The sequence below is a fragment of the Danio rerio genome, chromosome 17 (assembly GCF_049306965.1).
Source record: "Danio rerio strain Tuebingen ecotype United States chromosome 17, GRCz12tu, whole genome shotgun sequence".
In the NCBI taxonomy this organism is placed as follows: Eukaryota; Metazoa; Chordata; class Actinopteri; order Cypriniformes; family Danionidae; genus Danio; species Danio rerio.
This window is the reverse complement of record NC_133192.1, coordinates 44995869-45011274: the sequence shown is the minus strand read 5'-3', so window position 1 is coordinate 45011274 and position 15406 is coordinate 44995869. Positions and strand designations below refer to the sequence as shown.

General features: G+C 37.6%; 1 protein-coding gene across 20 annotated transcripts in view; it reads left to right on the top strand.

Moving 5' to 3' along the window:
• Positions 1–15406, top strand: part of ralgapa2 (Ral GTPase activating protein catalytic subunit alpha 2) — a 324474-nt gene that overhangs the window by 114079 nt on the left and 194989 nt on the right. For all 20 annotated transcript variants that reach the window (XR_012393091.1, XR_012393092.1, XM_073927824.1 and 17 more), the window contains exons 7-9: positions 9432–9547; positions 9649–9787; positions 11565–11767. Coding sequence is in view for 18 of the 20 variants with exons in the window: in XM_073927824.1 (XP_073783925.1) it covers positions 9432–9547; positions 9649–9787; positions 11565–11767 (458 nt within the window). In the remaining 2 variants the exon portion in view is untranslated. The remainder of the gene's footprint in view (positions 1–9431; positions 9548–9648; positions 9788–11564; positions 11768–15406) is intronic.

Sequence of the window (15406 nt, the reverse complement as noted above, 5' to 3'; positions counted from 1 at the left end):
ATAAGTGTGCACACCTCTCTTTAACACTTATATAATGGAAGTCAATGTGGCAAAAACAACCACCGACAATGAAAAGGTATTCAATTTACCCAGAATGTATTGTTGAGTTTTTTAAAAATTCCAAACCATTTTCCTAAAATATGTTTCAAAATAAGATTAGTCACCGAAAATCTTTCAGTTTGCTGAAAAACACAGAGAAAGTTGTGGTCAAATTAAGACTCAAAATCACCTTAAAGTGGATGAAAACATCCCCAACAACCCACAAGGGTTAATCATGTCATACTATGTTCTTATTTTATGCAATACATTTTATTAGCAGATAAATGTCAGTAGCAGCAACAACTGTTTTAAGGGGTAGTTCACCCAAATCTAAGTTTCTACATGTTTTCGACATCTTCTTAAACCTTCACATTGTAACTATTTACGTGTGTCCAGTCGCAAAAACACCCTTGTTTATATTACATTTAGTCATTTAGCAGGTGCTTTTATACAAAGCGACTTACAAATGAGGACAAGGAAGCAATTTACACAACTATAAGAGCAACAATGAATAAGTGCTGTAGGCAAGTTTCAGGTGTGTAAAGTCTAAGAAGGAAAGCATTAGTAATGTAAGAATTATTATTACTTTTTTTTGTGGCCGAAAACATCATGTAAACAGCCCCTAAATAAAACAGTCAAACAAACACACTACCTGACAAAACTCTTGTCACCTATCCAAGTTTTAGGAATAACAAATAAATGTGACTTCTAGTTAATCATTTGGTATAAAAAGTGGCTTATATGAAAGACAAAGGCCTCTAGATTATGCTTATTTTACCAAAAAACAACAGCATGATTTTATCTTGATTTTTAATGATTTAATAGGACATTTAGGTCTGACTTTGTTTAGACAAGAGTCTTGTCACTTAACAGAAGTAATGTACAGTATAGAATATAAAGTCATGGTGCAGTGGAAAAAGAATTAATATTGGGCAGGGTTGGGCGATGTCGACCAATTTGGCATCGTACAATGTCTAATGTGAAACATTGCGTTAGACGATGAATAACATATTTATGAATAATTCATTCATTCATAATGAATAAATTATTTGTAGCCTACTGTTTCAACTACCTGACCAGCATGGTCTTTGTTTTACTCATAAACAAATCATAAATAAATACAGATAAGTTACACACACATTACCACCTGTCATTCACTTTTTCAACGGGACTCTGGCATGAATAGGCAGAGTGATTTGTGTTGTTATAATGGAGTCGACAAAGTTGGTCGGTAAAAAAGGTGCACAACCAACAGTATTTGAGGTTTTCACTAAAATTACTATGTACAAGTGTGAAAGTAAAAGATTGAAGCTGTGACATCGTACCTAATAGATTTAAAAAACCGAAGAGTATTTGAATAGGGACACAATGAATTAAATATCCTGTTCAACAACTATAGTGAGACATGATCCAGCAGTACATCCTTGATAAATTATCCGATGTGCAGTGCTCTCTGGAGCTCAGACGAGCTTATGACAGTGTGTGTGGCTGTGTGTGTGTGTGGTCACCAAGCGGCAACCTCCCGCTCTCCCTCGGGAGGCCAATGCGGAAGTAACTGAAACTACAATTCATCATAAATCCGGTAGTCCTGGCTCTATAATAGAGCAAATTTCAATTTAGCCCACTGTTAGAATGGCCAACTTTACAGCAGAAAAAAAGGTGTTTACAGCCTGGTACAAAGCCTGGTACAAAGAGTGATTTTGGTTCATATAGCTAATATTACCCTTCATGACAACTGTAAGGGGGTGCATTTTTTTATACCTCATCCGTTTCTTTTATATTAGGTTATATTGAGTTTGCATAAATAAGGGCGTGGCCACTTGATTGACAGCTAGGTCTCGCTGTCCCCGTCACGACACCTCAGCTGACTCTGGCACATTAGCCTCTGATTTCGGCATAGTCGTCATATTTTTGTCTTGTTTTATGTGGCTTTACACAGTCAGTTGCCTTTTGGGATTATTTCCTACAATTATCAGATGATATAGATGCTCTGTGCACTTAATTGTGCTCACAAACCATTCACTTGGCCTCCGTTTCCCATGTGAGTAAAGTTATATACTTATATACCATCTCTATAAATGCATTTGTTTTATTTAAGATCATTTATCATTTATAATGTTCTTTAGAGCTGTAATGCACTGCAGAATCTGACAGATTGATTAGATGTGGACTGTAGAACAGTCATCTGAAGTGTTAGCATACAGAGTTATGCTAGATTTCATCAATAGTCTTGTATTTACTAACACAGACTATATCTGAAGTGTTTGGAAGTAATTCGCATTTTCCTCCTGTAGGAAAACATCTTAAGAACAATACTAAGTGGCTCAATGTATTACAGCAGTATTTTTAAAAGACTAAACACTTTATTGATATAGTGTACAGCCAAGCATATGTGGTCAGAATACAAGCGAGTTGCAGGTGGTAAAGTATTACGGTTTTCCTAAAGTAAAGTGTGTCTGAGCCAGATCCAAGCAAAATGCCAGCAGGTGTCTGTAGCTCTGCTCACTCTCCGCCTCTTTGCCTTTGTTTGGTATCCTGCCGTGAGTGCGATGACGCGCGAGCAAAATGGCGACGGTTGTCCGTGCCTACTTGTAGCTACTTTTGCGCTCTTCAGAAACCTATGGGTGACGTCACGGATACTTCGTCCATATATTTTACAGTCTATGGTGGTCATGTGATGTGCGTTTTCAGTGGACAGAGAAAATGCTATATTAAAACTAAGATGTGTTAGTGTAAATAAGGCTTAAGTGTGTATTTTTTGCGAGTGGGTTTGCGACAGAGGCGGTCGAAGGATCGGCGATTCTGGCACAGCTTCATGTTATCTATTGACCTTTGGCGAGGAACAATGGCATTGTCTATCAGCCCAACCCTAATATTGTGTATTACTGCAATGAGCTTGGAGAACTGCATCCATACATCTCTGCAGTAACTCAAACAACTTATTAATAAAGTCATCTGGAATGGCAAAGAAAGCGTTCTTGCAGGACTCCCAGAATCCATCAAGATTCTTTGGATTCATCTTCAATGCCTCCTACTTCATCTTACCCCAGACATGCTAAATAATGTTCATGTCTAGTGGCTGGGCTCTCCAATCCTGGACCACCTTGACCTTCTTTGCTTTCAGGAACTTTGATGTGGATGCTGAAATATATAAAGGAGCGCTATCCTGCTGAAGAATTTGCCCTCTCCTGTGGTTTATAATGTAATGGGCAGCACAAATGTCTTGATACCTCAGGCTGTTGATGTTGCCATCCACTCTGCAGATCTCACACACAACCCCTTACTACCCAAACTACGATTTTTCCTTCACCAAACTGATTTCTGTGAGAATCTTGGGTCCGTGTGGGTTCCAGTAGGTCTTCTGCTGTATTTGTGATGATTTTAATGCAGTTCTACAGATGATTCATCAGTTGAATCGACCTTCTGACACTTTTCCAAATGATCAACTAGAAGTCAAGTTATTATTTCTTGCTCTTACAACTAAGATTGACGACAAGGCTTTTGTTAGGTCATGTAGTAAGTAAGACTGTTAAATTTTTATGCTTAGTAGTAAACATCTTATGATAATAATAAAAAAAAGCTTTCCGTTTAACCTACTTGGTTGCCTGTTAACTGGTCAACATGAGCATTCAGTTTAAATGAATTGTGTGGAAGGAAAAGCTTGGCCTATATGTTATATTCAATGCATTAATGGCTGAAGGTCAGCTCCTTTCACTTAGGCTGGTATGTCATTGATGTTGAATTGTAAAGGGATTCATGTCTTTGCCAAAGTGCTATCATTTTGTCTATGTCAGCTGTCTATTGTACTTTTACTGTACTCCTCAAACTTTGTTTGCCATTTCATTCAGAGTAGCAGCTTAAAGTAGACTTTCAGACTAGCAGTATAATCATTGACTGCCATCTTTGTAAATAATAAATAATTTACAAAAGTTATCCAGATTAAATCCAGTTCATTTTTAATCAGCATAACAGTTTAATATTTTAAAGTTTTTAATAAGTTTTTTGTTTTTGATTCTTTATTTTATGCCTTATTACCTAGACAAAAAAAAAAAAAAAAACATGTTTTTTTTTTGTTTTTTTGTTGTTTTTTTATTCATTGGCTTTTTGGGTTATTGACAAAAAATATCCACAAAAGTTTAAAATGTTGTGTTTATTTGGATAGTCTTCACAGATGTTAACACAACCTTAATCATTTTAGAACTTTAAGTACAATTGGTAGAAGTAAAAATTGAAACAGGATATTCATGTATCAGATGACTTAGACAACTCTTTCAGGCTTCATTTGAAAACAGTTTATATCAATCTATAAACTTTTTCAGTTCATTTTTATTTCTATAGCACTTTGACAGTGACAGTTGGGTTTAGGGGTGGGGTTTGGTGCTACGCGTCCTTTTTTAAAATCATACATTTTCATATGATTGTACGAATGAGCCACTAAACTGATAAAACGTAAAATACTTAAGCTTCCTTGTGAGATCAGGCCAGATACTTATACTTAAGGTAAATGTATTGTTTACAAGCTGTTCATAAACGCATTCAGCAGTTGTCTGAGCAATTACATAAGAAGTGACACATTTAGTAAATTGTAGAAAATGTTTCTTTGATCTTCATAAAGCTGCTTCTGCGACCTGTCACACCTCTGTATTTATTAATTCATTAATTTTCTGTTTGGCTTAGTCCCTTTATTAATCTGGGGTCGCCACAGCAGAATGAACCGCCAACTTATCCAGCACATGTTTTGCGCAGCGGATGCCCTTCCAGCTGCAACCCATATCTGTCAAATCCCTCTTTAAATCAAGTCAAAACAACATTTTTTTTTTTTCATAATTGAAATGTCTGGCATTAAACTATGTGTGCGTAGGCTGAAAAGTCACCTAATCTGCTCCTGCGTCATAAACTACAGGGCGCAGGAGATTGGTTGCTGTCACCTCAGCAGCCAATGAGCCTGCTCCTCTTAAGCTCCACGTCATTCAATGCTTTTTAAGCTGCGGTGCGTTTTCGAAGACCCTCCTCCACCCCAGCTCCACTTGTGTTTAGATCTGCTACGGATGTTAAGTCATAATATGTTTGCAGCTGCAGGGTGTTATATTCTCAGATGGCATGTCTGTGTCACTTCATTAGGTACACCTGTCCAACTACTCGTTAACACAGATTTTTAATCAGCCAGTCACATGGCAGCAACTCATTGCATTTAGGCATGTAAACAGTCAAGACAATCTGCTGCAGTTTAAACTGAGCATCAGAATGGGAAAAAAAAGATGATTTAAGTCGGGTTATCAAACTTTTTGGACACATGCCTCCTAAGTTTGTCCAATTTCACTCGCGTCATCCCCTCCAACTTATTGCGACATTTGATGGTAAGGTTCAAATTTGGCATCAACAACATGAAATCATGGTTCCATCCAGCCTTGTATCAATGGTTCAGGGTAGTAGTGGTGGTATAATGGTGTGGGGGATATTTTCTTGGCACTCTTTGTGCTCATTAGTACCAATTGAGCATAGTTTCAACACCACAGCCTACCTGAGTATTGTTGCTGACCATTTCCATCCCTCTATGACCACAGTTTATCTTCTGAAGGCTACTTCCAGCAGGATAACGCGCCATTTCATAAAGCGTGAATCATTCGCTTGTCATAAAGCGCAAGATTCGCTTCATGGATGTGCAGCCCACAAATCTGCAGCAACTGCTTGATGCTATCATGTCAAAATAGATCAAAATTTCCGAGGAATATTTCCACCTTGTTGAATCTATGCCACGAAGGATTCTGAAGGCAAAAGGGGGTCCAACCCGGTACTAGTAAGGTGTACTTAATAAAGTGTCTCTTAAGTGTATATACTGACAGTAGCAGTACTTACTTTGCCATAATAATCAATCAGCAGCAGTGTAGCAGACTTATACCGCCAAGACCAAATACATCAACATTGTCATAAACATATTCAATGACATACTAAATCCTGAGAGTGTTCATGACAGAAAGCTTGTAAATGGCAGTTGAACAACAAATAATTTTAGTGAAGTTCAGCTATAAACAAAAAACAGTCCAGACCTAAACATTGATCTTGATTTAAGATCTTAATTCCTAATGCATTAAAACCCCTGATACCTTCCCTGCCTTGCCTGAAGTACTTAATAACCCACTTGTACAGTGCTCGCTAATGTACCCTTCATTCATTTTATTTCTCACATCTACTATGTTTCTGTCTAGGAATGTAATTTTTAATGATTGCCATTAATGGCACAAAGGCACTTTAAATCTGGTAAGAGAGTATAATAATCAAATGGCAGCACAGCATCCTGAAATAAAATAGGTCAGAGTCTGTTAAATGCTAAAATGAATGATTTCCCTTGATGTTTCCTCTCAGAATAGATTTTATTGATGCCCTTGAACTAGTAATGACCCGTTCATTTCAAGCATTACCGATGTGTTTGAAATCAGTGAATATTCTTCTCTGTCAGCGCTGACATGCTTTATGTTTGAATAGATTTCATTAGTGAAATGCAAAGACTGTTCACACTGAAGGTTGTTCTGCCATTTCCTATTATTAAAGCAGTGGCACATTTTAAAGGCATAGTATTATGCAAAAATTACTTTCATAAGGGGTTTGAACACGGTTGTGGGGCAACAGTGTGTGAATATAGCCAACCTCTAATGGTAAAAACTAATAAACAATTTTTTTTTAATAATCACACTTTATACTTATTAGAAACAATCAGCATAAATACTTTGATTAACATTGTCCTTTAGTACATGTCATCAGAGAAAGTCTTAACTATTAGTGATGATCTCTCCCTCATTAGCATAGACAGCCCTGAGTGAGAAGCAGCCATCCATTCCATTTAAAGTTTTTGCATCTTATCTGCTGATAATAATGTCAGCGACTAAAATGCATTACAAATGTGTGAGTTTTAGAATGCACAACTGAACACTGTAATCTTCATTGTTACAACCCCTGGGCAGTCTAGGGAAGTGGGGTTGCACACTTGGATTGAGGACAGAAACTCAAAGAAAATTGTACCTCAAAGTAAGAACAGATAACAATAACTTGTGTACAATTAATAGTTGTTTATTTACAGGTGGTAATGGTGAAACAGTGAGTGAGTTATTTACAATATTAACAATTTTAGAAACTATAAACAATTAAATTTAGCTGGAAGGTACTATGGGTGGGCTAAAGAAAAGAACCAGTCAAAACCAAAACAGCCTTCCTAATATCCAACTAATCTGATAAAGATGTTTTAAAATATAGCTGCAAGCAGCAATTATTGGGGCCAAGCAGCCTAGCGGCCACATCATTAACAACCACATGGCAACAAGGTACAAAGCAACTGGAAAATTCCATAATATTATGTCATTATCTTTAAGTATCGCAGAGATACAGCCTCAGATGTAGTTTGGCATCATACCAGCACATTTGTCAGTGCAGTAAACAAAAACCATTAGACCTCAAATTCCATAACTTTTTGTCAGCATGGTCTAAAGAAGATCTGATCTCTATGTGTGAGAAGTTCGAAAAAGTAGGTTTTTGACTTGAGGCTGGGGCAGCATGGTGGCGCAGATGGTAGCACAATCACCTCACAGCTAGAAGGCTGCTGGTTCGAGCCCCCCGCTGGGTCAATTGGCATTTCTGTTAATGCTTTCTGGAGTGCTCTGGGTGCTCTGGTTTCCCCGACAAGGCCAAAAAAAATTTAATTGGGTAGGCTACATTGTCCGTAGTGTGCGTGTGTGAATGAGTATGTATGGATGTTTCCCAGTGATGGGTTGCAGCTGGAAGGGCATCCGCTGTGTAAAATATATGCTGGATAAGTTTAGTCCCAGATTAATAAAGGGACTAAGCCAAAAAAAAAATAAAAAAAAAAATAATGAATGACTTTTATTTAATTTAGTTTAATTTAGTTTATTAATTTAGTTAATTAAGGCATAATTAGTATCGATATTCTCAGGACAACCCAAGGAAAATAGCAAGACAAGTATCATAACAATAGGCAAAATTAGTCGATATTAGCACTTTTAAAAATATTGTTATAACGTTTGACTAAAAGGTGATTCTGTGATGAAACTTTTGAGCCCCTTTAGGGCACAGTCTCGAAAACACATACCATGTTTCATAACAATTCGCAAATGCGTTCATAAATTATAGCAATTTTTGTCATTATTCAAAATGGCTGATGGCTAAAAAATCTGACATCATTCGATTCGGCATGCTGTGCCGGATGTAAAGAGACAAATTTAATGAATTATAGACAAAGGGTTTAGAAGTTATTAGCAAAAAAAAACATTTTTGTATCTCTGGACCATTTGGGGGCAGTGCGCCGAAACACTGCAGCAAACTTAATACATTGGTTGTGATGACACACACCAATGGTGTTACGGAGAAATTCAAGTCCATTTTCGCAACTTCTTCATTAAATTTTTTCACAAATTAATTGAAAATGGTTTATCTAATCAACTTGAATTCAATAACTTTTGTTCAGCATTTTCTGTAGAAAATGTGATTCAATTTTGGTGAAAATTGGACAAACGGCCAAATGAAAGTTTGTTCAAATAGGTTTTGTGAAAAATTCGAAATAGCGAAAATTACATGATGGAAAATGATGTCATACGGTGCATTTGAATCCTTGAGCCAAGAAAAAGCCGGAAGAATAAGAACCTTCAGTGCTGGGCCCTAATAAACCTTTAACGTCAATGATGTCCTACTTAATCTACATTAACAACTTAGCCAAAAATACTAGGATTGCACACACCCGCTTAGCTAATGTATCTGTTGAAAGTTAGAAGTCTACATATTGAAATGTATGTCATGTGACTTACTTGCCTACCAGCCTTTCCAACCTCAATGATAAACATGAGGGTAACAAAAGTCAATCAACATCAACACAGTGTAAATTAAATAAACAATTAAACAACAAAAAAAAATAAAAAAATCTAATCAAACAGAGACATTAAAACTATTAGAATACCAAGCAAACAAAACAAGCCGAAGGCAAAGTCAAACTGCTGCAATGAAGAGTTTTTAAAGGAGAGCTGGCATGAGGGGATTGGTTCAAAACGGTACCGAGTTGTAGAGCAGGCACCAATCAGGATGAAGCAGTGACGGGGTTGGTTGCAGCAGTGAAAAGTAAAACAGCCAACCAGGGACTGAAGTAAACAAACAACGAAGTGAACTAGGGTGGTAAAAAAAAAAAAAAAAAAAAAAAAACACAATGAGACCCAAAAAACAAGAAATAAACAAAAATCTGCTGGCACGTAACATACATAGACTGCCTTTTTTTATTTATAAAAATTTATATTTATTTTGACATTTTACAAATCCATCATATGCTTCGTAACACATACATTTCAAATGATCCAGATGTCTGCGTATATCAACATTCAGTCTTTGCATTGTTGTAGCTAAGATTGTGCCAGAGGAGATCACTCCGCTGGTGCCTGCAGTTCCTGGAGAGAAGGTGGCGGACGACCACACCTGCTCTGTCCTGCAGATCGTGCTGAAGGTCATAGTTCTCCAGGTGAGTTTTCCAGCTGCGTCTGGCCTGCTTTCTGCCTGCTGCTCATGAATGGATTTCTGTGATGTAATCTATTCCCCTGGTTTCTTTTTCTCCCCCTGCAGGCATCCAGCTTGGACTGGAAAAACAAAGAGAACCAGGACACAGGCTTCAGATTTCTCTTTTCCCTCTTCAAGAAATACTACCTGCCTCACCTCTTCCCCACTTTCTCAAAACATACCAACCTTTACAAGCCACAGTTAGGTGGGTTTGTGAGCAAAAACTGTTTGGTCTAAACAAGATTTCAGGAGCCTGTCTTAATTTCAATTCGTCTTTATTTCTATAGCACTTTTACAAGTTTCTGTCAAAGCAGCTTAACATAGAAGTTCTGCTAAATCGAAACTGTGTCAGTCCAGTATTCAGAGTTTAAGTTCAGTTAAGTTAAGTTCAGTGTGGTTTAATTTTCACTGCTGAAAGTCCAAAAACTAAAGAGAAAGTTCACTGATGCGCAGCTCCACAAGTCCCGAACCATGCAAGCCAATGGCGACAGAGGTGTTTTACAATTCTTGAATCTGTGTAAAGAGACACCATTTTGACCAATTTTCTGATCAAGATTTGCAATTTATTATTTGGCTTGCTAATTGAACAGCCCTTGTTGATATCAGTTAATGCAGGGTGTCCACATGGTATTAAAAAGTATTAAAAACCTTAAATGCTGTTTAACAAGTCATTCAATTTGGCATCTGTATGCTAAAGTTTGCCTGAATTTAATTTGGGGTGCTTATGTTGAAATCCAGTTTATGAAATCCTGCTAGATTTGACATTGCTGCTTTGTTTACTGCAGCAGCCAAATGAACAATGTTATTCCTGCTGTTATGGGCACCACCTACTGGATTTGCATTGTTTTTCAGTGTATGTGTAACAGTTTAGTTTAGGATTAGTTTCTAACAAGCTGATAAATTTTGTTCAAGTTTAAATGTCGGCAATGTTACTAGTTGAAACCTAAAGTGGTGATGAAACCTAAAGTCAGCCTGTCGTGATAGTCAATATATTGTCTTATTGAGCGATATATGAAAATGAGGGTGGTTAATTTTGCAGATGCTATGTATTGTATAAAGAAATTTAAGATGATGATGACTAGTCTACATAATATAACAAGCTAAGTTTATTGTTGAACGCATTGCATTCTGCTTTCCGTGGAAGGTGGGGCTTATGCAGCATCTCCAAGCATGCGCACACACACACACACACACACACAGAGATAGAGTGCTTGCGAGAGAGAGAGTGGATAGTGGCAGTTAAGAAGACAAGACGTGAATCCACTGACTCGTGTTTACTTAGATCACACCTAAAACATAACCACCCTACCGGTTTTTTTCAAGAGGGTATTCCAGTTACAGTTAACTGTAATGGATGTATTTATCTGCCAGTGCAAATATAATTGTGATAGTGTGAAATGGCACACACTCACAGACAGGTACCATTATTTAGCTAAAAAGATGTTGCTGTTAAAAAAACTTGAAAAAAGAGAATTAAAAAAAATAGGCTGCAAACATTGAACAAACAGTTCTATCTTGGAATTGGCCAAAAAAATGGCACCTGAGATGCATTAAAAGTGTAGTTTAGACTTTTTTTGTTTACATTTACTGTTTATTATTAATTATTTGTTTTAAGAATTTTTTTTTGTTTCAATTTCAAACCTAAATATTCTTTAAATTAAAATGTTCTTTGAAACATTCCGTGTACCTGAATTATTACACTATTATGTTAATAAATAATGTTAAAAATGTATTATTTTGTATTAGTGATATAAGTTATAAAATTACTGTAATATCATTTATAGCAATTAATTTGGGTGCAATATATCGCCCAGCAAAAAAAATAGATATCGTCATAGCCCTAGCAATGAGGTCTTAAAATGTATCAAACGAGTCTTAAAAAATGTCTTAAAAACCTTTGAATATCTCTCTGATTTAAGTATATACCCTTTAATAAGACCTCCTGTTGTTATTTCTTATTTTTCCTTTACTTTCTCTTTTAGATCTTCCCATTCACAGACCAAAGCCCTTGTATGTTCCAGTGACTCGTAACAATGAGAGCACATACTGCACTAGGGATCAGTATCTGGCTCCTCGCGTGGCCTTCATCACGTGGCTCGTCAACTTCTTCCTGGAGAAGAAGTATGTGAACTCGACCACGAGCAACTCCAAGAATGGAGGAGAGGTCTTGCCTAAACTCATCCAGGTGAGAGGAAGCTTCGTGATGGAGAACCACTAAATCTCTGCCCATTAGATGGATAAGCATAGTCTTATGTGGCAACACTATGAAAAACACCATAAATCAGTTCTGGTATTGTTTTAGATGTATTTAAATGCATTTATCCAGTATTTCAAACATGAGAAAATTACTGACAGCCTTCAGGATGGAATGTTTGAACCATTGGGTGGACATGGTCCTCCAGAATGGTTTGGTAGTCCTTGACCCATCTTACACAAATATTGGGTCTAGGGGGATTTGAAATCTTCAAATCGCTTCATCTGTTAGTCACCTAGAACAAAGTAGGTCTTAAAAAAAGGAACTTAATAAAACTTACACGTGTGGAATTTCACTTATGTAAGCTGCGTTTGCAGTGATTTTACTTATGCAACAAAGTTTGCAGGGATTTTGCTCTATAATAGCTTATGATCACTACTTCAACCTGTATATTAGCAGATATGCACCAATTGATTAACCTGGGACTTGAATTGGATAATATTTGGCCAATTTTGGCCAGTCATCTGGCCAATTTCAGCTATTTTGTTCTGTTTAGCAGCAGCGCAATATTCTGTACAGTGAAGAGTGCCAAGAATGGTATTTATTTTACTTTTTTTTCACATTTGGTACTGTCAATTGGTCTTAATTTATTCTTTGGGGTATTAAAAGGGTCTTAAAAAGTCTTAAATATAACTCTTTTGCTGAGTTCGGACTGCATGATTTTTGTTCCGAAGTATGTGAACTTGACCAAAAGCAACTCCAAGAATGAAGGAGAGGTCCTACTTAAACTCATCCAGGTGAGAGGAAACTTTGTGACGGAGAACAACTAAATCTCTGTCCATTAACTACATGGATAGCATCCTCTTATGTGGGAACACTATGAAAAACACCATAAATCAGTTCTGGTATTATTTAGTATGTATTTTATTGCATTTATTCAGTATTTCAAACATGAGAAAATTACTAACCTTCAGGATAGAACGTTTGAACCATTGGATGCACATGGGTCTCCAGAATGTTTTGGTAGTCCTTGGCCCATCTAGTACAAGTATTGGACTTAGGGAATGCTATTATATTGCAGCCCAAACCATCATTAATCCACCCCCATGTTTTACTCTGGGCTTGCAATAGTCTGAGTGGAATGTTTCTTTGGGGCTTCTCCACACTGTAACTCTCTTGGATGTTGGAAAGACAATGAAGGTGGACTCATCAGAGAACAATACATGTTTCACATTGTCTATAGATCAGTCCCAAGTTTTTTCTTCTGGCACTAACATTTGAAACCAACATTTAGCATTGGCATGTGTGACCAAAGGATATATATGTATATTGCATATTAAAATGTGGACATATCTTGACCCTGTGGAGTTTACTTTTGGTGGAACAGATTGGGTGGAAGCAGGAGAGTTGAGGTGCACATGTATTTCTACTGTGTGTTGGGCAGCTGTGGTTTTAGTTTTTATGGATACAATCCGTGTTAAGCCTGGTTTATACTTCTGCGTCGAGTGATTGCCATGACCCATGGCACATGCCCATTTATACTTTATATCATGCATGCTGTTTGTGTTGCTCTGCAATAGCACTTCTGAAATGCAAGCTGGCAAGGTTATTATGTTCCTCTGTGTCGAGTTTCTTTGCGGGTATTTTGTTTTTTCTAAACGATTTTCTTAACGTACAAGTGGCTCAAAGTTGCTCATTTTGAGGTGGGAACCAGCAGAACTGCAACAACTTTAATCCTAATGTAAACACAAAACAAAAGTTTCCATCTGGATCTCCTTCACAGCACTCGACACTTGTAAACACTCGCTTCAATGGGCTCGCGCTGCTCTCAGCCGTGTCTACACTCATCAGAGCTACCAATCACAAAGCTTGCGCTACGCGTCATTGCGACATGTAGTTACAGTTTTTAAGAGGTGCACATCAGCATCGCCAACAGTTACAGCGAGGACTAAGCGACCACCCGTAGGCTGCTCTGGAGCATACGCGTGTGCTTAACACAGAAGTATAAATCAGCCTTTAGTGTAACCCCGCCAGTCCTACACCACCCAACCTGCTCCGAGTTGGGATCGAACCGGCGACTTTCCACATAGGAGTTGCTTGCTCTAACAAGGAGGCTAAAAACTATGTGATCAGAGGAGTGAGGTTTACCTGCAAAGCACTTCACCAGCTGGCCTCTGTTACATTAGCATTAGCACACGGGCATCCTTTTCAGAGAGCCTCCTCTTGCATCCACAGTTACTCCTGTTGGATGTGGTTTGTCTTTTTTGGTGGTATGCTGATATTACACTGGAAATCGGGGCTCTTGATATCACAATAGCTTGCTGTCTTGGTCACAGAGAGATGCGCACCGACATATTGTTCCCATGATATGTCACCCAAAATGTTTTGTACATCGCAATATTGTTGGCAAGACTGTGCTATTACTCAGCTAATTAAACCATCACACTCTACTCTTACTGGTGAAATGTGCAATTAATGAAAAATGGCCTGCAGGCTGGTCAAATTAACCCAACACTAAAGTGAAACCACCATGAAACCTCCAAGTTCTAGTTTTTTTAACTATGACCTGCAAATTGCATCACATGACTCTGCATGAGATCAATCAGCATTAAAACATTTCTTTACAGAAATTTAAAATATAGAACAATTACTCTCTTTTTTTAAATGTACAATCATCTTGTTTAATCACATTCCTTTTCACAGTGCCTTACGACAGTAATTTGGATGCTCTAGTGTGGCTGCGGCATAACTTGGCCAGTGTTTCACTTTAATTGTCCAACCCCTGTACTTACTAATACAATTTTTTTTTCCAAAATGCATCACTACTTAATTTATTTTGACACAAAATCGAACTTGCACGACTTTCCAAATGCACAGAACAAGCCTAGAGCAACACTTTCTGTTAAAAACTGTTCTAGAGAGCCATATGCCATGAAAAAGTAACCTAACTAGTCTAGAGTGCCATCTGCTGTTGATAACCAACTAGCCTAGAGTGCAATCTGCTGTTGAAAACTAACTAGCCTAGAGTGCAATCTGCTGTTGAAAACTAACTAGCCTAGAGTGCAATCTGCTGTTGAAAACTAACTAGCCTAGATAGCAATCTGCTGTTAAAAACTAACTAGCCTAGAGTGCAATCTGCTGTTGAAAACTAACTAGCCTAGAGTGCAATCTGCTGTTGAAAACTAACTAGCCTAGAGTACAATCTGCTGTTGAAAACTAACTAGCCTAGAGTGCAATCTGCTGTTGATTGCCAACTAGCCTAGAGTGCAATCTGCTGTTGAAAACTAACTAGCCTAGAGTGCAATCTGCTGTTAAAAACTAACTAGCCTAGAGTGCAATCTGCTGTTGAAAACTAACTAGCCTAGAGTGAAATCTGCTGTTGATTGCCAACTAGCCTAGAGTGCAATCTGTTGTTGAAAACTAACCAGCCTAGTGTACCATCTGCTGTTGATAACCAAGTAGCCTAGAATGCAATCTTCTGTTGAAAACTAAATAACCTAGAGTGCCATCTACTGTTAAAAAAACCAACAAGCCTAGAGCGTCATCTGCTGTTAAAAACTAACCAGCCTAGTGTGCCATCTGCTGTTGAAAACTAACCAACCTTGAGTGCTATCTGCTGTTAAAGACTAA